The 24,242-nt window shown below is 35.3% G+C and overlaps 2 protein-coding genes and 1 long non-coding RNA gene across 6 annotated transcripts; 1 reads left to right on the top strand and 2 right to left on the bottom strand.

Moving 5' to 3' along the window:
• Positions 1-610: 610 nt before the first annotated feature.
• Positions 611-2,986, bottom strand: LOC111921603 (protein FEZ). Its single transcript, XM_023917186.3, has 3 exons — positions 2,583-2,986; positions 2,203-2,510; positions 611-1,389 (listed from the first exon to the last, which is right to left on the bottom strand). The coding sequence occupies exons 1-3, from the start codon at positions 2,734-2,736 to the stop codon at positions 787-789; spliced, it is 1,065 nt and encodes a 354-aa protein (XP_023772954.1). The 5' UTR covers positions 2,737-2,986; the 3' UTR covers positions 611-786.
• An 860-nt stretch (positions 2,987-3,846) lies between these two features.
• LOC111921601 (uncharacterized) lies at positions 3,847-7,500 on the top strand. Of its 4 annotated transcripts, XR_008230321.1 has the most exons (8): positions 3,847-4,434; positions 4,545-4,669; positions 4,829-5,088; positions 5,208-5,312; positions 5,402-5,475; positions 5,559-5,797; positions 5,884-6,163; positions 6,983-7,500. It is a non-coding gene; the product is annotated as an uncharacterized LOC111921601 (long non-coding RNA). The 4 variants fall into 4 exon arrangements; XR_008230320.1 differs by having other exon boundaries at positions 3,850-4,669; positions 4,820-5,088; XR_002860228.3 differs by having other exon boundaries at positions 3,850-4,669.
• Positions 7,501-15,823: 8,323 nt separating this feature from the next.
• On the bottom strand, positions 15,824-20,315 carry LOC111921600 (cullin-3A). Its single transcript, XM_023917185.3, has 2 exons — positions 19,821-20,315; positions 15,824-18,050 (listed from the first exon to the last, which is right to left on the bottom strand). The coding sequence occupies exons 1-2, from the start codon at positions 19,979-19,981 to the stop codon at positions 16,010-16,012; spliced, it is 2,202 nt and encodes a 733-aa protein (XP_023772953.1). The 5' UTR covers positions 19,982-20,315; the 3' UTR covers positions 15,824-16,009.
• Positions 20,316-24,242: the final 3,927 nt, after the last annotated feature.

The raw sequence follows: 24,242 nt of genomic DNA on the forward strand, positions 1-24,242 counted from the left end.
ATAATTTTAATCAAAATGCGTAAGAACGTGGAGGAATGATGGTTATCGGGACTCATTTAGGAGGAAACTGAAGAAGGAAGCAATCTGATGCTCAACAACCCGACCCATCTTATTCTTCTTTCCCCACATGGGGCCATCCATTTCTTTCTATAACCCTTCATTTAAACAGGGGTAAGAACGGAATAAATACAACCCAAGAAGCTCATTAAAACACTACTAGAAAATCAAGTATCAATAGTGGCAAGGAAGGGTAGCGACAATATATTCGTTTTGATGAAAACATTATAACAATTTGTGAAGTGTTGGTATGATATGATGATATAAATATGAAAACCATCACCAATATATTGTCACTGCTGCTACTGGAATGAACATTAACAATGGTTAATCAATCGGTGAATTTGCATTGTGAATTCTCAGTAACTCCGTTACTATCTTTTAAAAAATTTTGGCACGTACGTTTCTTTGTACTATTTCCCTGTTTCCATTGTTATTTGTTTTGACACCTCCTAAATTGATACAAATATGAAACCAACAACAATTTACTATAACATGGATTAACTTTAGTGGGCTTCAAGCCATTTATTATAACATGGATTAACTTTAGTAAGAGTTTTGAGGTGAGAAGTGTATATATAATAATAATTCAGTATTCTGATAGTTGTATTATCTTCTGTTCTGGCATGTACAGGTAATATAATACATGATATATACACAGAGAAAATTAAGAAAAATTCAAGTCCTGTACAATAAGACCGAACAAAAGATGAGAAAGTATAATAATGATCAAGTGTGACATTCATTTGTAGAGTATGTAGTTGACATCTGGCTAGGACATGTAGGAGAATCCCATGGCATATTAAGATTCCAATCATCAGGGACAGTTGATGGCAAGCTTAAAGGGAATGCACCAGTCCTCACCTTTACCCACTCAGTAGTGTCTATACTTCCTTGCATAACCTGTGGTGAGTTCATTGAGAAGGTGTCAAATAGTTGTTGTGGACCTCCTAATCCCATACTTTCAGAGATCTTGTTTGCATCGGGATCAAAATTGTACAAGCTGGGAGCAACATCGGATGTGGTCGTTGTGATTGGCCCTGATATATCCACGGTTGAAAACATGAAACCTCTAGGAAAATCTGTTTGTTGGATTGAAAAAGGGGAGACTATTGAAGTGGTCATATTCACGGGTGTGTATGAGGGGTTGTCAAGAGCTGTGAAACTGTTGGGAGAGGAGAGTCGTGAGTCAGGATTGTTGGATAGCTGGTTAGACTCGGTGTAAAGATCAGATGACTTATGTTCAGGTAATGAAGACACCCATGAGTGAGAAAGTGCTCTTTGTGCCATGGAACTTGTCTTTTTGAAGATCCTGCATATTGCCCAGGCATCCTGACGAAAGAATTTAAAGGTTGTTACTTTTTTCACATATTAGTTATTATATGGATAAAGTGTTGAACTGATAAATGATTTATAGATAAAACGCAAAAGGGATAAGTAAGTAACCTATAAGCATAGATTTTTTTTTTTTTTTTGGGATTCAATGAACAATCTAAAAATGAAAAGGAAAATCATCACTTATCCTTCTGTGTAGAAGTAATGTTGAATAATAATTGAACTGTTTATCTAGAACCATTATAAATGAAACTGTAAATCACAACAATAAAATTCAAAAATCAAAAATTTTAAAAGTTTAATAACATGATTAATAAATTAAATTGAACTACATATTCGACAAGTTCAAGTCTAAAAGTTAAATATTTAACTATGTTAATTTATCGCTAAACGTATGTTGCCAATATGTGGCTATTTACTAAATAAAATGTATCGGATTAACAACGGCTTTTTGTGTTGTTGAATTATGACAAACGTTCTTTTATGCGACATTAGGATACGTCTCTAACACCTTCACACAAATAATTAACGATGGATTATTCCATATCTTGTTTGTGATGTTTCGTGATAGTTAATCCATATATATATTTTACAAAAAGATAAACGAATTTAAATATGATTAAAAGAAATCGAAAAGAATGAGAGTTTGGTTAAAGGTTCTCATCTCATTTAATTCATTAAGCCCATCCTTTAGTTTTATAGCATGTCAAAAGGAACGACCACTATATATCTGACTAATAACCATATCATTATTAAGTCAAAACATAAACACCTGGTCATAATTAGATTTTGAAAAAGTGAAATTCTTACATTTGGTGGAAGACTTTTATCTAAGATCTTTTTAGGTGGTGATGATTGAGATGGAGAGAGTGAAGGCAACCGAAACTCATGCATCATCCAGTCTGTTTTAATCCCTTTAGCAGCTCTTCCTCTGTAGAACACCAAAGACTTTTTTAAACCAATGCAGTTAGTGCCATCAGATGAGTATATCGGCCTGTCAGTGCCAGTGGCTTTCCAAAAACCAGCTCCTGTAACACGGTTTGGTCTTACACTATTCCTGTATTTACGATCCCTTGGACAGTAAAAGTACCACTCTTTTTCTCCTGTGGGCGCTAAATCTGTTGAACACAGTGGAATATGAGTTTATAAATTATAAAGCACACAAAAATCTTGACTACTCATGAGCTTACTTGGTAGATCCCATGGATCGTATTTGTATATATCCACTTGTTTAATAAGTTCGATAGGAAGAACCCGTTGCTGAATTTTCTTCTTTAGGTAGAAATTAACAAGCTCTTCGTCTGTTGGATGAAACCTAAAACCAGGTAACATGAGATCATCCATTTAATGAAATTAATTCCTTTCTAGGAAGGAAAAATTAAGCTTTTTGAACTAGAGGAAAACCCGGATTAGAGCCTTTGTTATAGAGACACTTAGGCAGAAAGATATCATTTTGGAGCCGATATGCTTCCTGAAAAGGGGTATGTCTGGTTTTTTACAAAAACTTGAATGGAGGAACCTTGGAAGGGAACATTGTGTTAGGAACAGTAATCAAACATGATTATTTTGGGTTTGTTTAAGTGATAATTTATAATGTAAATAGACTGATAACTTGGCCTTTTTATTGTATGTTTCTTACAAAATCAACACAAGATGACAAGACAACTTTCAATAATAAAGTGAATTGGAATAATATATATGTTTATATATAGGAACGGTTTAGTCATCTATGGATCCAAAAATGGCACTTTCCTCCATTCCATGCTTATCATATAGTTTTTATTCTATCATTCTTTTTGTCAAATGTGAGCGTTTAATCTGTCAACGTCTGAGGTCAAGTCTTTGGCTGTTATGAAGATACCTCAAACAAATCTTTCCCTGTAAAAATCATGACAATTTTCATTCTAATTAGTGATTAAGATCTTATGGGAATTGGTCCAGAATCATTGCTATTTAATTTATTTAGTCTTATAAATTATAATACCACAAGATATATAATTATCAATATTTTTCATCTAAACATATCATGATTAGACAAATTTTACATTTAAAGTTGGGAATACACTACAAGAAAATTTCTTTTAATGACCAATTATTAGTGACCACCTAAAATCCGGTCACTAATATCATCATTTAGTGACCATTTATTAAGTCGTCACTGAATTTTGGTAATGCTACAAGTTTAGTGACTGATTGTTTGATGGTCGTCACTCTCCGGTCACTAAGCGTAGAAAAAATATCATATTTTAATATCATAATTAGTTTAGTGACCAAAAATAATGGTCACTGCATGGAAGGCCTAATGACAAAAAAATGATCACTTCATTAGAGGCTTAGTGACAAAAAATAGTGGTCACTGAGTGCTCTTCTTTGTTCAAACCCACCTATACGTTCATGTGGGATGACTGTGACGAAACAATATAAACAATATGGTCATTGAAATACAAAATGAAAATAGTTTCAGTGACCACAAAAAATGGTCACTAGTTATGTATAATTTTATTCATAGCGCCTAACTCTAAAAAGGGATCAATGTATACTTACTTTTAACCGGAAAAAGATACGGTCAAAATAACCTTAAAAAATCACCAACATATAGTTACTTTTAACGGCAATACATGTCATCAAACCACAAGGGTAAAAATGTAACTTACCTTAAAATACAAGTGGCAATACAACATACAAGACACGCTCACACGCAGACCATTTTTCACGTATAAACGGATGCAAACCAATCTCTCCCATCGTTTCACCGTTGTTCTCATCCACCATCTGCAAGCCCTAAACCTTCCCCAATCTCCAGTTCGTCATCGCCAAATCCAATTTCTACTACCTAGGGTTTTTGTATCTGCTGAGATTTTCAAGGATGTTCGGCGACCAACATTTGTCTATACCCAAGTCATCACGTTATCAACAAAGTCCGAGAAGAATTCATCAAAAATCGTCGTCCTGGCGAAAGCCTTACTTCTTACTTACGACAATGTTTGTCCCCACGCCCCCTTCCTCCGACTGGCGTCGCCAGCTCCTTCCCTACATCCTCCAGTATCTCTTTCTCTCTCTATCTCAATCGTTTTCCCCTTGTGATTTCATCGATTGGATGAGATTTTGAAAGAAGGTTACATGGATAGTTGAATGTATGTTCTTATGATCAGCATCTTAGGGACACAGTTCATCTTCTCCCCCGTTCAATAGAATGTGCACAACAGTTGTTCGATGAAATGCTTACATGAATTGGGAGTGAAGTTTGAGTATATCTATCTCCATCTGTTCATAATTGGTGAGCTCTCCCTCTCTCTCTCTCTCTCTCTCTCTCTCTCTCTCTCTCTCTCTCCAATTTGTTTTGATCAGTCCAGGTGTAACAAACTCATCCTAATTGTGCATTAGTGAAGTTTCTTACCATGTTATAGATATAATTCATTGGGTAAAGAAATTGCAGAATACTGACTCTTTGAAAAAAGATTAAATTTAAAAAGCTCGTGTTTGAATCTTTTTATGGGGTCTGGGAAGTCGTTCACTTTGTGCCAGCTGGAAGCTTGGTTAGCTGAGTATAAGGTTAGGAGAGGTGCCACGCGCACTGTTGAGGTGGAGGAAATTGATGATAATGATGACAGTTGTGGGATTTGTGGTGATGGTGGTGAGTTGATTTGCTGTGATAATTGCCCCTCAACTTCTCATCTAACATGCTTATGTGTACAGGTGTGTGTATGTGTCTTGCTTTCCCTTCATTTATATTTTTACTTTCATAATCCTTTTGTCTTTATTTCTTAATTTATTTGGCTATTTGTATCCCATTTTATGTGTCTTGTTTTTTCCAGGAGCTACCTGAAGGCAATGCTCTTGTTGGATTTGTGGGAATGTGGTCAATGATAACGAGCCTTCAAGTTTGGATGGCCTGAAATGTTTGCAATGCGAACATAAATGTAAATTTTAATATAAAATAATTTATTCTTTCTTGTCAATATCTAAAATTAAAACAAATTGGTTAAAAAATCGAACATTTTATTTACAGACCATGAGGAATGTCATGGAGAAACCGGAATAGAAAGAGACTTGACGTGGTTCTGTGGGGAAAGCTGAAAGGAGGTAAGAATCGAAATCGAATTGGAATTGGAATCTGTGAATTTATTTGACACTATTAATAACTTTTGATCTTGATTGTTTTATAGGTTTATTTCGGGCTTCATTCCCGGATTGGAATTATGAATTCCATTTCCGATGGTTTCTCGTGGACCATTCTGAAATGCATACATGGCGACCAAAAGATTCATTCCGGATTGGTTGCTTTGAAAGCTGAATGCAAGTTGAAACTGGCAGATGCACTTACAATTATGGAGGAGTGTTTTCTTCCCATGGTGGATCCAAGAACAGACATTGATATGATCCCACATGTTTTATACAATTGGGGGTGAACACTATTACCATTTCATGATTTTTTTTCACTAATTAACACAGCCTTTTGGAGATAATTATTTCGTTTGATTTTTTCTTCAGATCAGAATTTGCACGTCTGAACTATGAGGGGTTCTATACAGTGATCTTGGAGAAAAATGACGTAATACTTTGTGTAGCATCATTAAGGTATACAAATTGGTGATATTTTCTAGCATTGAATAGTAAATGGCCATTTTGCCCTTTGACCTTTTTAACCCTATGTTTGAAATTTGTGTTCATGATTCATGGGGTAAATGTTACGGAGATGCCTTTAATTGCAACATGCAGCAAATATCGGTGTCAGGGAATGTGTAGGCGTCTCATGAATGCTATTGAAGAGGTAATCTTTTCATATTAATTTATTCGACATAAAAGTTTTTATATTAAATCTGGCTAAGTTCTAGAGTTAATTACAAATTTCTCTTTCGTTTTGGTCCATGGGTTGTTAAATCTAACTACTCATGATGTTGGTCTTAATAACATGACTATTTTGCCCTTGGACCAAACCCCCAAAAAAACATATACCACATGGGTCAAATTCGTAATTTACTCATAATATCATTATTAAATTATTTTCTAAGTTATAACGTATTTTATTCTATAATCTAATTTTTTTTAGACAAAAGAAAATAAAATATGAGATTGACTATTAACGTTGTTTATTTATTTTTACCAAATAAAGTATTTGTACGTTAGAACAAGATACTTTATAATTTAGAAAATAAAATACGTGATAATTTATGATTGGTTGACAAAAACATTTTTTTAATTTCTTTTAAACATATATACTTCAGAATAAAATAATACAGTACGTTATAATTTAGAAAATAACACATGTTTTATTTTCTATTAACTAAATAAATATTTACACATTAGCATAAAACACATTATAATTTAGGAAAAGAGATACGTGATAATTTAGAGAATAATTTAATCATAAAATTACAATTGGATTACAAATCTGGTCTACTGCAAAATAGTCACTTTAATAAAACTGAAGGCCAAATAGTTCGATTTAGCAATCAACTTAGGGACCAAAACAGCAACAAAACGAAACCACAGGGAGAAAATTAGTAACTTGGACTAACCTCACTCACAGGGACCAAATATGTAATTTGTTTTACATAAACTCTTGTAAAATGAAAATTATGGTTTTCAGATGCTCAAGTCATTCAAGGTTGAGAAGCTGGTGGTATCTGCGATCCCCAGTGTGGTTGACACGTGGAGGGATGGATTTGGATTCACAGCCTTGGAATCCCATGAAAAAAAAGAGCCTCACAAAAAATAGTTCTTTTCCTACAGGTTGGTTTTTTGTTAAATAAAAGATGTTCAAGCATTATGGAGGGTGTTATGCCTGAGTTTCAAAGAGGGGTTAAAAGTTTTCAAATTGATGTTGACCAAAATGCTAGTGATGAAGGAGAAAAGATTTCACTGCTACTAGAAAAAGCTGCATAACCACCATTTCATGTGCAAAAGACAAGAATGCCCTTCTTATTAAACATAAAACCTAAATGATGTCATTTGGTAGGCAAGTAGGCACTTAGAGATGCAAAAGTCAATTAAAATGGCCTTAGAGAAAGCTAGTCACAAGGCCTCCCCACAATCTATATCACATTCTTTTGTAACTATTATTTGTGTACAGTTTATAAAATGAGTAAGGCAGTTAGAATTGGAATACTTACTGTTTTTGGAAATATGTTTTGGTGGTTGCTGTTCTTAACTATGTTCTATGATTCATATGATGTTCTAGCCATTTCAGTATTGTATATCATAGGTTTGCTTAAAGTTACTTAAATTGGTTAAATAAAAGAAACTGCAACAAAAATCAGTGACTTTTTTTACCGAATTGGATAAATTAGTGACGACTTTTTATGGTCGCTAGTTGGATAAGCTAGTGACGACTTTCTATGGTCACAAATCGGTTGAGAGTGACAACTTGTTAGGTCACTAATCAGATAAACCAGTGACGACTTTCTATGGTCACTAATCGCATAAGAGAGTGACGACTTTTTATGGTCACTAATTAGACAAAACAGTGACGACTTTCATTTATTAGTGACAACATTTAGTGACGAAACCCTTCGTCACAGATTTAGTGGCCATTATATTTTGGTCACTATTAGTGACCGCTTTTATATTTAGGTCACTAATCAGTTTTTGTGACGGACCTATAGTGACCACAAGTGACGACCAAAAGTTTGGTCACTAAATGATGTAGTGACGACACCTTCAATTGTTAGTGACCATTTTGTTTTCGTCACTAATCGGCATTTTTTTTGTAGTGATAGTTCTAATGTTTAATGTAAAGTTTAAAATTAATAATTATTTTATATATATATATATATATATATATATATATATATATATATATATATATATATATATATATATATGAAAATGGCCTTATATTAATATTGAGTTATCTGCCAATATACTCAAATAAAATATAATAGAACAAGTCTAAAACTTTTTTAGAGGGTGTTTAAGATTTTATTTTGAACTTAAAATGGGTAAAAAGACATATTAACCTATGGTAATAGGAAAATGAGCTGTTAAAAAAAGTATTTGATTAATTTTTATGGTGTGAAAAGTCAATTAATCAATAAGTTAAGTTGTTTTTTGAAAAATGTTTGATTTAACTTATACATGTTTTAAAGAGTATTTTAGGGTGATATTGTTTTTTACAACTCAAAAACCTATAAAAAGTTCCGAAAAATTAAAAATATCAACTTATTAAAATGTGTCTTTTGAAAAGTTAATAAAAAATATTTTAAAATTCATTTTCATACTGTCAAACATTTTTTTTATTTATTAATTTTTTAGACACCAATAAATCAATAAATTATTTTTTAATAAAATATCACATGACATGGACCCCTTTTCAAACATTTAATACCACTAAGGGACTTTTGGTATGCACAACAAGTACTAAGATTATATATACACATTGATGCAATGTAACGCCCCGGTTATTTAAATAAAATAACAAATGAAAGTCCCGGACTAAATTGTGAAGAATTTTAAAAGTCAGGGGTTTTAAATGAAAATCCGCGACTTAAATTGAAAATAAGTGAAGGCTTAAGGGTTCATTGGTGAATTAAAGATTCAAATTGAGAATAAATTATGGAGGAGGGGCTGTTTAGTAATTTTGGGCCTTATTATGAAAAGAATTTTAGAAGTCGGGGTAAAAAGGGTAATTATTGGATTAGATTTAAAAAGATTCTAAGGGGAGGGACTAGAACTGTAAATATGGGAAAGATGTATGTGGAGCCGGGTATAAAGTGTGACATCCGGCCAAACCCAAACCCTACAGACCATCTATGCAGCCGCCACCCTCACCTTATTCCCCCTCGTCCCAACAACTGCCTCCGTGAGGCCATAGTAGGATCGCCGGCGACTGCATGCAACTTCGATGGCGGGCCTGAGTTCGGTGCCGAGGTTACCGTGGTGTTTCCCTCTTCCGAGACCATCTTTTGTTGTGCCGACGAGCTTCCTGCTGCCGCTACTGTTACATTGTCGTTGTCATCGCCGGAGGACTCATTTTCATCGCTCCGGTCAGCGATTTCCCATCTCGAAGGACTGCTATGTCGTGTCGATGCTCCAACACTCGTAAGAACTGTCGTAGCGCTGTTCCTCTTCCCCTCCGAGTCGCTGCTGCCTTCCCGATTTCCATCTTATCCCGTTGTTGTGTCGTCGCTACCGTCGATCATTAGCCGCGTTGCTGCCGTTCGATGAGTGCCACCAGGTGGGTGGCTGCCTCCGGGTCTAGAGAAGGGTGTGTGTGTGTGATCGCTATCTCGCTGCCGCCGCCGTGGCTACCATTCCTGCCTTAGTCCACCACCGCTAGCCACCGTGAGAGGTGGCTGTGGGTGTATTTATGGGTGTGTATCCATGTGTTGTTATTGTTTCCAGTTGTTAGGAGATTGTAGGTGTGTGTTTATTGCAGTTTAGTGGTGTTTGGGTGTTTAGTCTAGCCGGAAATAGCAAGGAAGCCACTACCACTACCGTGAGGTGGTGGCTGTCGCCCAGCGCCACCGCCGGCCACCATGGTGTGGCAGTGTGTGTGTGTGTTAGTTAGTGTGTGTGGTTATCTTTTGATCAAACATTGTAATTGTAATTATTTTGGTTAATAATAAAAACAGTAGTAACCACCACCGTAAGGTGGTGGCCGCCGTCGTGAGCCGCCATCGACCACCACTACCCGAGGTGGTAGTGGGTGGTGCCCCGCTAGCAAACCCTAATGGGCTTAGAGATTGGTTTTGGGCCTATTAGGCCATGTTTGGGTAGAAAACCCTAATTATGAGTATTGGGCCTTAGACTTATTGGACCCACTTTTGGGCCATTGAGATGGGATTATGTATTAAGCCCAATCACTCCATCTCATTTATCTAGTAGAGTAAAGAACTTAATGAGCTAATTGAGAAAATACTAATATTTGAGAGGTTATCAGCACACACACGAGAATTATTTAATAAGTGAATATTAAATAATAATCATTGGCAGAAATTAATCTAAGCAATAATGGACTTAATGGATTAAGTCCTTAATGGATTAAGTCCTTAATGGATTAAGTCCTTAATGGATTAAGTCCCTAGTGTGTTAAGTCCTTAGTGGGTTAAGTAAGAAACACTTAACCCTAGTTATCATTTGATGTGAAACCCTAATTTCACTTGGGCTTTGTGTTGGGCCATCCGAGAATAATCAAATGGACTAGAGTAATTAGTTGGGCTTTAGAGTAAGGCCCATATGAAGGATTGGGCCCAATTTGGAAAATTGGGCCATAGATGGGCCATAGTTGGGGCCGAGAGGATTGTATGATATTGGGCCCTTAGAATGGGACATGTTGGACTAGACTGGACATTTGGGCCTTAAGGGAAGTCCATGTAGAGGTTTGGGCCCAATTTGGAAAATTGGGCCATATGTTGGGCTTTGATCCCTAATTGACTTTGGGCCTATGGATTGGGCCTTGGGCTTGGGTAAGCCAAGCTAGGGGTAATGTAGTAATTATCCAAAGCATGTATTTTTAGTTATGTCTTAGAACCCAATTATTAATTGGGTGTTATTTGGTGTTGACAGTTCGGGAATCTGTCAACCAGCAGCTGGGGTGGAGTCTGCGGGACTTCAGCAGTGTGGGATTGTGTCTACCGGACTTCAGCAGTGTGAGGTGAGTTTCCTTCCAGTAGGAACGAGTCTAAGGCCACAATGTCGGCCCGTTCAGTTAGCAGTAGTTTCTGGACTTCGGTCCAATGCAGTAGTTAGTATGTTTGACGCCTCCGTGGCTCAGACAGGATTTATGTGTTTATGCTAGTTGATATGTTATGCTATGCTGTGTTCAGTTAGTCCGGACTTCGGTCCAATGCAGGGGACGGGGTCCCAGTCAGTTTCGGACTACGGTCTGATGCAGGGGACGGGGTCCCAGTCAGTTTCGGACTACGGTCCGATGCAGGGGACGGGGTCCCAGTCAGTTTCGGACTTCGGTCTGATGTAGGGGACGGGGTCCCAGTCAGCTTCGGACTTTGATCCGATGTAGGGGACGGGGTCCCAGTCAGCTTCGGACTTTGGTCCGATGTAGGGGACGGGGTCCCAGTCAGTGGGCAAGGCCCAGTATGTGCTTTATATGTATTGTATGGTACGTGGTAGTTTGGGGGAGCTCACTAAGCTTCATGCTTACGGTTTTCAGTTTTGGTTTTAGGTACTCGGTTTTCAAAAGAGGAGCTCGGAAAGATTGCAGTGCACACACACCATTTGTTCAGCCTAGGATGTTTATACTTTGATATATTTGACAATTGTTAAGATATTTTGAGATACATTCTTTATGATTCTTATATGACGATTGATGAACATGGTTTTATTACTATTTTAAAACGAAATTTTCAGACTGTATTTTTGGGATGTTACATGCAATTTACAAAAGAATATATATATATATATATATATATATATATATATATATATATATATATATATATAGAGAGAGAGAGAGAGAGAGAGAGAACCGTTCAAATAAAACAATTATGAAATTGAGAATGCAACAACAAATCTAGTCACTTAATTTTTTTAATTAAGAGCATAAAAAATTATATAAATCAAAAAACAATTAAAATCCTACCAACCAACGTCACCCTCCCACCAGAGTGGTGTTTCATAATAGTGGTGGTTAGGGATGAGAGTGGGTCCAAACTCGGACCCGAAAAAATCGGGAATCATTAACGGGATTTTGTAGGACTGGAAACCAGACCGATATACAGGAACCGGTTACGAGTAAAGTACCGGGTAAAGTGGGTCTAGAACCGGAAAACCCTAAAACATTAAAGTGGGTCTGGTGGAACCGGATAAAGTGGGTTTAGAATCGGAAAACCCGGAAAATCCGAAATTTTTTGGTAATTACTTAGTGGTTAAATTTCGAAAATTTTCAACTTTAATATCTCAACTTCGGGGGCTGTATAGTCATTGAATATTAAACCAAAAATAACAAAATTATAGTCTAAAATCATGTACAAACTTTAAACTACACTTGAAAAAAACCTCATCATAATCCGACTTCAAACGAATTAGATATGCATTTTTAAAATTTCACAAAACAAAAAATTCACAACATTGATATTCTGTCTTTGGGGGACTGTAAGTAGGGGTGTCGAACGGGTAAAATTTTTGGGTTTCGGGTAGAACGGGTATTTCCTTAAGAAAATAATACCCGATACCCGACCTATATTGTAATTCGGGTTTTCGGGTTTCGGGTATTCGGGTATTCGGGTTTGAGGTCAGGTCGGGTAATTATCGGGTATACCCAAAAATTTCTTAAATGACACTTATTGATTTTTTTTTATTTTTACATGTTGTTGGTTTAATAAAGAATCGGGTAGGAAATACTCCATACAATTAACAAGTACATATATAATAACAATACAAATCATTATAATATGTTATGTACTTTTTTAATTCCATTACGTGCCATAGTGAGAAACTGAGAATTGTGATGACGGTTCAGGACTTTAGCTTCAACGTCGTATTCCCTTTGCAAGTTTGCGTCGACTGTCGAGTCGTCGTTCATAAGAAGGAAACGAAGGGTTTTGTTTTATTTGAAGTGTGCGTACGTCACTGCATTGTATATTTGGTATTATTTAAAAAATGAATTCGGGTATTCGGGTATACCCGAAAATAAATATTCATACCTAAAACCCGACCTATATTATTATCGGGTTAACCTATTACCCGAATGTTCATACCCGTTACCCGTTCTACCCGACCCATTCTACCCGAATTCGAAACAGGTCGGGTGGGTAGAACGGGTTTCGGGTTTTTTCGACAGGCCTAACTGTAAGTCAATGAATATGAAACCAAAAATGACAAAATTATAGTCTAAAATCATGTAGAAACTCTAAACTACACGTTGTAAAAAACCTCATGATAATCCAACTTCAAACGAATTGGATATGCATTTTTAAATTTCACAAAGTATAAAAATAAAGTTGAAAAACAGAAGATTCACAGCTTTGATATCCCGATTTTGGAGGACTGTAAGTCAATGAATATTAACTCAAAAATGTCAAAATTATAGTCTAAAATTATGTACAAACTATAACTACACTTTGGAATAGAGCTCATGCCGATACGACTTCAAACGAATGAGGAATGAGATATTCATGTTTTAAATTTTTCATAAAAACCGGTTCCAGCCCCTAAAACAGGTTCCGGTTCTTAATTCCGGTTTACCCGGACCCGAAGTCCAGAAGTCGGATGACTTGGAACTCGGATAAAGTCATTCTTTAAACCTGAGACCCGGATCGGTTCTACATCTTCTGGTTCTAACGGTTCCGGTTCCGGTCTGGTTTTCCGGTTCTAAATATCATCCCTAGTGGTGGTACTAGTGGCTTTTTGCTAGGGATGTTCGTTTGATGGATCGGTTCGATCCGATCCAATTAAGTAAATCCAAATAGATTTCAGTTTTCAAAATATGGATCCAAATAATCCAAACTAAATTCAAATCCGATCTGATCCGATCCAATTACAATTCGGTTAGATCGGTTTTTATAATTCGGTTTTCCAAAACCATAACTTTTTAAAAGGACATATAATTATAGTATGATCTAATTTTACAGAAGCAAAAACAAATTATTTACTGGTGATTTAAAATTTATAAACAACCACTAAGAAGAGATATTATAGTTTATTATTTAATAGATAAAAAGCTTTTGAGAGAAAATATATATATTAATGTATTTTATTAAGTAAAACTTTATGAACTTATTTTAAATATATATATATATATATATATATATATATATATATATATATATATATATATATATATATATATATATATATATATATATATAATTAATAAATAATTATAGATATATTGAAAATAAATACATAACAAATTGTTATTCGGTTTTTTTCGATTATTTGGTTCTTATTTTATAAACCAAAATCAATCTGAAATTCAAAATAATAATTCGGTTTTGTTGAAAACCAATCTAAAAATCCGAATATTCAAAACAAAAAGTCCAATGCAAATTGTCCAATTGGACAATATCCAAATAGTGAACAACCCTACTTTTTGCATCGAATTTTTGCTTCAAATTCGGTGACTTTTTTGCTTCAAATCTAGCGGAGAGAGGCGATTCAAGTAGAGGAGAGACAAAGAAAGATGATTCGGGAAGAGGATAGGCCAAGGAAGGTGGTTTCCGATGAAGAGGAAACAACATAAGAAAAGCATATATTACGTTCACACGGTAAGAAAGCAACAGCTTTGTATGTAGGTTATGTTTGATTAACTGAAAGATATGTGTTATTACTAAACAATTGGATTCCCAATTAAGCGTCTAATAAATCCAACTTAAAGATATGTGTTCTTACTAAACAATTGGATTCCCTTTCGAGGGATTGCTGATGGCTTACATGTTGCAATTAATTATCTTTTTTACTTTTATTTGAGTTTCAGTTGAATAGTTTACAATTTAAAACAATAACAATATCTCAAAAAGACAAAAACCAAAAATATTTTATTGTTTTATTGAGATTTTTTATGTATATGTGTATGGACATAGAATTATATGTACATGCATGCATAGGCGGGCGGATCTAGTATACATCTCAGGATAGCCCGAGATGCTCCTTATAAAAATTTCAGTGGTATAATTTTTTTCTTATTGTATATTACATGATTTTTTTTTTTGTCGGGGGTCCCTTTTACTTTGATCATGGCACCGTCACTCCATGCATGTATGTGCACACTTGTATGTACTAACTTAGAAAGTTAATTTACGACTTGGATTGATATATTCCAAGATTATTCAGCTAGTTTACACTGTCTAGCCTATAAGAATTATGTTAGAATCGATTTTGTACATTATTTTTATTTAAACATCTATATTTTGTATCTCCCAACTTTTTGCTAGCTTTTACTCATTTGCCACTTGTTCAAAAAAAAAAAATTAACATAGTGATTGCCTCTATAAGGAATGAGTGGTCATAAAAAAATTCAATCAACATTCGAAATAAAACTCTCACGGGTTTGCGGACACAAATTTTTGACTGTTTTTATAACTATCCAACCCAAAGACCAATGTGTCGTTACGCATTGTGGACTACCAGGACATTTATTTATTTGCATCTTAATCAATTATAACATAAACTTTAAAATATATTACCTAGATTATTATAGATTATAACTTCTAACGTGGCATAAAGCTCTTAAGCTCCTAAGCTCCTTAGTATGTTCTAGTAAAATTTAAAATAAACAAAATTACTTTTTACTAGCCTAGGCCTATTTAAATATTTAAGATCAACATTCACATATCCAACAAGTGTTAGAAATATGAGTAAAGATTATAAGGTTTAATGATAATCAAACTTCTGAATATCCATTGGCTGGACCTTATTTGCCTGGGTTTCGGATAATCCAAATCCAAATCCAAATGAATGATAAATTTTGGTTTAGGTAAAAACCAAGCATCTTTGTAGTAGATTCGTATATGGTATGTTGATAGCCAAATAATAACACGAAACCAAAATAAATAGAAATTATCAAAACACAATTACTTGAAACTAAATCTGCATCCATATCCATATCCATTTCAACAACAAATCCAATCCCTGAAGCCAAACAATCCACTTTCCACCACCAAAAGAAACTGAAATCACAGAAAACAGTAGCACATGGCCATTTTATTCTTATTATTCTTCAAGCCAAATACCGATACAACTTCCTATCCTCCCGATCCCTCTCCAAAAACTCCCTCTCAATAAGCGACTCAATCCTCTTCTTAATCACAACAGGATTTGGCAGAAACCTCGATTGCAACTGCTTTGTAACCTCAGCAACAATATTATTATGATCCAACACCCGCCTCGCTTTCATAATCCTCACAATCGCCGCCTCAATCTGCGGTTTCCGGTCCTCCTCCACCCTCTGCCTCGTCTCCTGCTTTTCCGGTTCCGATTCCTTCTGAGCCACCACCGTCCCAATCTTCACCTTATAAAACTTGCTACTAAACTTGTCATTAAAGTAAAACTCATCATCTTCCCCAATATCCTTACTCATCGGTTCTTTTCTAAGGACGTTTTTACCCTTGGCACACGCCAACGACTGTAGACACCGTTTCAGCTCCATCGCAGGTATCTCCACCGCCTGTTCGATCTCCTTGTAACTCAACCGGTCCGCGTTGTTGAAAAGCATCAGGACACACATTTGGTATGTGGACACGTTGAGTTCGTGTTTTTGTCCTCTAGCAAATGTCGCTTTGATGTCCGCGGACCCCATGTTTGTCTGCCACGTCAGCCGGCGCCCGTTGTGGGTCCCGAGGTAATACGTACGGAATTTATCGCATACAGATAGGATCTCAGGTGGGAGGTTGCAGGTGGTGGTGGATTGAGTGGGCCATGACCCTGTTGTTAGAACATGAACTGTTAGTGTGGGCCCGTCGGATAACGCGGGCCCCATCGCTTCGTAGAACCCTTGCATTGTATCTTGTGATGTCTTCATATCAGTAAACATTCCTTCTAGTTTTGAAGTGAACTGATATCCGCATTCGGTTTTCAGCTTTAGAATCAGGCTTCTTTCTGCGTCTTCTGACACGGATTTTCCGGATAGAAGTCTTTTTGCTAAATGTTGTTTGTAGTATTTTTCAAACACGTCTTTTTCCTGTAAGTAACGGAAGAGCATCATGACTTTATCCAACACGATCTCCACATCCTCTTCACTTACCCCTTTCAGACCTTTTCTAAGCTTGTCATCAACAAACAAGGAGATGAATTCGGGCGACCTCGGGTTCAAATTTATAAAATATTCAAACGATGAATTCAACGCGTTTTGGAACGTTTTATCGTTGTTAAATGCGAGGTTAATGATTTTATCATGTTTATCTTTTTCATCGAGTAACCGTTGCACGAAATCAACCGGATCTTTCAACCGTTCGGGATCCGTCACAAGTTGTTTCCCGGTTTCCCGGATATGAGAAGTCATGACATCGCGTATCAACATTAACCCAGTTGGAACTCTCCGGAACAAGTTGTACATTCTGCTTAAATCCTCGTACTTATCATCCACAATCATGTTAACCAATCCCGAATTCTCCATGTGAACCAATCGCGTCATTTGGGTTTCAATCATTTCCTTTTCAACCACATTTGTTATTTTCACTTCACTTTTCGCATCAAGATAATGCGACACTCTTTCAATCTCTTCATTCAGACGTTTTTCGGCTTTCTTCAGATAATCCCCACAATCACAACATTCGATAAACTGTTGGGATTCACCACGGTAGAAAGTAGCGGAGACATCGAGAAACGGTTTTTCAAAGTCGTTTTGGTAGACTGTGGGACCCAAATCCATTAACATTTTGACTATGTTTCTCATTAAGCCTTTGTTGATGACTTCACCACCTCTTTCTTTTTGGACAATTTCAAGGAGTGTGTCTTTGAGGCGTGTTTGGATGTTGATTGAGTGGATGATGTTATCGCGCCATAAGTTGAGACCAAGTTCATGGACTGGGGTTTTGTGTGTACTAGGAATGAAGGTTCTGTCCATGTACATTAGTATATCACGGATCATTTGTAGTGCTTTGTTGTGTTCCATCCATTTTCGGTTGAGTTCTTCTAGAAATAATGGGCCTTGTGATGCGTCAACTGATGCTGCTATTTCTTTTAGGTGTAAAGTCATGGTTGACACGAGTCCTGAGTATAACTTTTCTCCGAATTTGTGGAGGACCATGTTGTATGCATTCCTGAAATATAATATAAAACACCACTTCATGTCAAAACTCACAAATAATCCATGTCAATGCCACATGGCATTGATGTGAACATAGTATGCCATGTTGGCGCCTTTAGCAGAAAAAACTAACTTTGATAAGGAACAAGAATGGAACTATGGAAGATGATATCTATTGCATGTACTCATTTGCTATACGCATACACTTAAGCTTTAACACAAAACAATGATATATGTGATTGACAGTTATGAAATAAGTCAAACAAAACTCCAATACTAGAATTCAAAAGGCACTGCAAATGGAAAATGAGAAGAAATGTGATGCATATATATACTTATTTTATCTTAAGTTGTAGTCTATAAGTATAATCCTCCATGTAAACTCAGACTCCTCCACTATGAAAATCTTATAGTTTCAAAAACACAGCAAATTTATTAAGCAGGCAAGTTCACACAGGAGGTAACAAGCCATATATCTTGTCAACTCACCATCTAGCAACAATTCCAAGAGTGATTTTATCACTCCTGCATGGAAAGTGAAAAAGTGAATATATATAATTTTGAGCAATCGTTATAGATACCTACTGTTCAACCTGGAAATTACTTAGCCTAAAAACAAAAAAGGGTGGCCTCATGTATAAAATTCTCTAAATGTAACATTAAGAAAGAGCATATCAGCTACAAAACAGTACTTTTTAGATGAACTCTGCAATGTGTAGTATTTATTACAAGAAAGGGTTAACATCTACTTAGTGCAGCATTTTTTTATCCAGATCAAGCTAATCAAGAGTGCTAGACTAGAACCTTATACGTTTTGTAGCACTTTTATAATTCATAACAGATTAAGATTAGCTATATGGTTATGACACACTGTTCTTAACAGTTATAACAACCATACATCCTTGTATCAGAACCAACTTTTAAGATATAGCCATATGCCCCCATACAGTCATATAGAATAGAAAAAACTTGTAGCAGCTGTATCTGTTGAAAATTAAAGATTCATTATTCTGTATAATACAGATGGTATGACTACAGCTAAGAACAAGGAAAGAGGAAGCTGAAATGGAGCAAGGTTTTATCAACTTAAAGACCAAGAACCAGACAAAAGGTACAGCAGCATAACTATATACAGAGAACCAGACTCAACTAAGATTTTGTCAAAAGCAGTTGCCAACTCTTCATATGATAGAATGATGCAAAACCTCCCCTTCCCCTTGGACCAAAACTAACTCAACCACTACAATTGAGTGATCAATATATGAAAGTTTCGTCACAGAGGGTTAATACAGTTAATACTCATAAGTAAAGTACGACAAATAAAAGAAGAGAAAGCATGTTTTAGCCTCTTATTTTTCTTCTGAAATTCATCTCGAAAAAGCTGTTCCTTCTAAATCAGTTAAGTGCTACAATATGAATCCACCCAAATAACTATCACCTCGCTCATGGAGATATGTGAAAAAAGCTCTTTCGTGGCCTTTACATAATCGTTTTTATGTTTACTTCATTTAGCATGCGAAATCTTCACACGCGTTTTAGTAAGATTCCGATATCCACTCCAACATAAGCAATCAAACCATGAAGAAATTCATGCATAATATAGTTTGGTAACTCTCTTATGTCTTACCAGTGTCAGAAAAATCTAGATATCTCGTTAGTCGTTAAGTCGTAACTCCTAAAACGGATTAATCCTCCATCACAAAGCTATATAAAGCACAGAAGGACGAATTGAAAGGAATCAATTACCACATCACGAAGTAAGGAAAAGGATAAGAACTAAAACCTGTAAAGTTCTTCGAAACTAAGGCCACTGGCGTTATGATTATAAATCTCGTGAATCGCATGCTCCAATATCTTCCAGGTTTTCTCAGCATACTTCGGATCCACGACCACCCGATGCTTAAACGCCTCTATCTGGAAATTCCTCTTCTTCTGTGAACTCATCCTCCTCTTAATTCAATTCAATCCGATTTATCCCAACGAGCTGATATTGATCTCAAATTCAAAACCCTAGCTGTAGCTTTCCAAAATCCAGTCCACCCAATCAAACGTCTGTAGATTTAGGGTTTCGAAATCTTAAATTAGCTTGAAATCTCGACGATCGACGGGGGTTTGAAAACGAAAATGATCACCAATCAATATTTGTGAGAAATTGAATCTAAAATCAGTAGAAATGTAAAAGCATCACCAAGTTGAAGTTGAGAAGCGAAGGCGAGAAGGCATCGATGGAGGTTGTTTGGAAAAAATGAAACTCCTTTTGGAATTTGGGCTTCGCAAAATCCTTTGCTCTTCACGTGTTACGGGCCCCAATTTTATTTGCTACCACCCGTCGCCAGAGCTCATTTGGGGAGTACTTTCTGCTTTGCTTCTTGTACCTATTACTCACTTTCTTGTTTTCTTTACCTGGAAGAGTTTACCAATTTTCATATTATCTATTTAGCAGTATTATTTCCCATTCCTGATTGGGCTTTCGTAACCATAATTCACGTTTAATCAGGTTTATTAATTTTTTAGACAGGTACTACACAAATCATTTATAAGTTTTGACCTTATTTGTTGTAATATTGTCTTTGTTTTTTGTATTTTATGTCTTTAAATTAGGCAAAATTTATGTCAAAAATACTATTTTTTAATATATCACTAGAATGTGTTTATATGGCGTTGATATAGCAATGTCAGTTTTTCGATCAAAATAAAAAAGAATATTAATGTCTTTAAATATTATTATTAATATTACTATTATTTATTGAATTTTAAACTTAAAATGAAGAACATGATTAAATTACACCACTCTTCACCTTCTAATACCGAACTGTCACGGTCATTTGTCTGCATCTTTTACCGCGCACTATTACCACTTTTGTTCGTCTCATCACAACAATCCATGTAGATGTTTCTAAAACCAAAGCATTAACACACAAAACATGGATCACCCCTTCTTCCAAAGACCAATATATCAAGGAGGTTTTACCTTAATGATAGTTGATATAAAAGAATATATATATATATATATATATATATATATATATATATATATATATATATATATATATATATATATATATATATAATATCTCTTAAATATATTTAGTAATTGACAAGGTTGTAAAAAACGTTTGACGTTAGCTAGTCGGCGGAGTGGGTTTAAGCGATTAATCGGCTAGGCGGAGATTAATCGGGGACCATTAATTGCTAATCTGCTGAATTTTAAAAAATCAAATATGACTAATATCATATCAAAGTTCATAAATACCACTGATATCATAACAAAATATGTTAATATGATTAATACAATACTAATCATACTTCAAATAGTTTCCATTGAGATAAAACTTTTTCAAAATGTTAAAATTTCATTGTTTTATATTGTTTCACTCATTATGTATGTATGGATTGATCGTTAGGCGCTCTCTAATCGGTCGAGTAGCGCCTAGGGATTAATCTCTGATTAATCGTGACCTAGTCGGAATTTTACAATAATGGTAATTGATAATAAAAGCAAATAAATGAGGACAAGTGGACTCTATTGATCCCTCAACCGTTTTTTTTTTTCTTCTTCTTTCTTCTCGTTTCTTCTTCGCTATTTCTTCTTTGACATACACACCAACCGACAAACATTCTACATCGTCATGAAAGTTATACAACCAGACACACCCCATGTGTACCGGTAAGGCAAATCAAAATATTCAAAACTCAAAGCACAAAGGAGACAATAGCATGAAAGTTGATACATTATTCATAGATTCTTACATCGATATATAATTTTAGGAAATGCACGCGGCGACATGTTTCACATTGAGAGCGTATTGATTAACTACTATATTTTTTTAGCAAAACATACTCAATAAGTTCTTGTGATGAATTTCAAAACCTAAATTTATTTACTTGTATGATGCCAAAAACTGGATATAAATTTGTTTATCATCTAAAGTATATATTGAAATTTCACAAAGATCACATACATCTTTCCTAATCACATTTAGATATTTGTTTATTTATACTCAAATGTATGAATAGTGGTCTAACAAGAAAGCACAAAATTGGGTGTGGCTAATTATTACACACACTAGTGTACGTAATCTGGTGCAAATTGCCAACATTAGTGTTGGTCAACTAAAGGAAAAGCATAAAAAGGGAGCAAAAAAAGGGACTTATTTTCCACACAATCTTTGGGTCACCCTTTTTATAGCCGAACTTTTTTTTGGCTATGTTTACTTTACCAACAAAATTCATGCATAACAAAATGCTAGTTGTGACTTCTCCAAGAATATCTAGAAAAGTACTCAAATATTAATGATGATATGCTCTCAAACAAGTGGTGTTTATTATGGCATAAGATATGATATAAGATGTAATTCGGATAATACAGAAAAGATAAACTAAAAGTTGTAATCAAACAAAATTTTAATTAGATTTCTAAAAGAAAGTAGAACGGTGTTTAGTTCACAAAGTTGCCTTCTAACAACAAATTATGAAAACGTTAATTTTATAATGGCTTATGAATAGTAATTTTTTTAGTCTGCTTTGAATTTGAAGTTGCACATGTTTAGCCCCTCTATTTTTGTCACTTACCCATTCTAATCCTTCCTGTATAATTTTGATCCCTCTCCTGTTCACTTCTTTGCTTCCAACAACCTTCTCGATTTTTCCACCGTCATATCACCCAGTGGCGGACCTTAGTAGTGTCTCAGGGGTCCCGGGCCACTGCTCCAACGCCGATACGTAGTTTAAAAAAAATTAATGTTTTTTTAATGTTTTTTATATTGGGTGCACCGACTTAAAATACGAGTAACACTACTAATATAGATTTATTTTGAATTTTTTTTTTTTAGTGTCACCCCTACGAAAATGTTCTGCGTCCGCCACTGAGATCACCTCTATTGAGAATTGTGAAAATCTCTCTTACTTAGAGATGAGTATATTGATCATTATATATATATATATATATATATATATATATATATATATATATATATATATATATATATATATATATATATATATAAAGATAATTTACAATAAGGGTCCCTATACTACACAATAATAAATAGGCAGCCCTAACTAGAATATATATTTAACACACCCCCTTAGTTTGAACATGGTGTTCTCTAATGTTTAAACTATCTCTGAAATCAAGAAAAAATTGTGTAGGGAGACCTTTGTAAAGATATTTAGTTATTTACATACCGATACGTTGACGGGAAATGCAAAACACGCACAGGATCAATCGCAACATGTTCTATAACAAAATGTAAATTAATGTTCACATGTTTGGTTATTTGGTGCTTAACCGAGTTAGAGGATAGGTACATAGCACTGGCATTTTCACAAAAGACAATCGTAGCACGAGACAAGGGACAATAAAGTTCGAGAAGGAGATTACATATCCAAGCAGTTTTCAGTAACTACATTAGCTACTCCCCGATACTCGACTTCAGCACTAGAACGAGAGACGACGTGTTGCTGTTTTCAGGACCAGGAAACGAGATTGTCTCCAAGATAAACACAGAAAACCAGATGTGGACTGATGAGTGGTAGGACAACCGGCCCAGTCAGCATCAGAAAAAGAGACCAGGCGATCAATGGCTGAAGGACGAATGTTCAATAATCATATTATGCATTACAATACATGCCTACATTATTCCATCGTACGTGAAAATCACTTTACTTTCATGTTCTTGTCGTACGTGAAAATCACTTTACTTTCATGTTCAATAATCATATTATGCACTACAATACATGCCTACAGTATTCCATATCCCATAGTTGTACAACGTATTTTATAATATATCATGTGTGCTTGAGGACTCCAAATGTCATCTATATATCCTTTCTAGCAGAATCTTGTTTTTTTTGTGAACAACATTGCCTTTTTAGTTCAAGGTATCGTGTATGCCTTCATAAAGGCAAAGTAATCTAGGTATATCCATCAAAAAAGGTAGTAAACATGTTAGTATGAATGCCCGTTCACCGTGAAGGACATATTAGGTGCTTTGTCATATATCGTTGGAAATGGGGGACTATCCAAGAACATTACAGTCATTTTTAGACCCTAGAACTCCAAAGAATGAATGTCATATCCAAAAATCATGAGATGCAACGACTTCCAATATCATAGGCGACTTAGCTACATCACTTCGCGTAAATCGACCGTGTCATGCATTTTGACAGTTTTCCTACGTCGGATGCATAAAATCAAGACTAT

The sequence above is a fragment of the Lactuca sativa genome, chromosome 2, assembly GCF_002870075.4.
Source record: "Lactuca sativa cultivar Salinas chromosome 2, Lsat_Salinas_v11, whole genome shotgun sequence".
Lineage (NCBI taxonomy): Eukaryota > Viridiplantae > Streptophyta > Magnoliopsida > Asterales > Asteraceae > Lactuca > Lactuca sativa.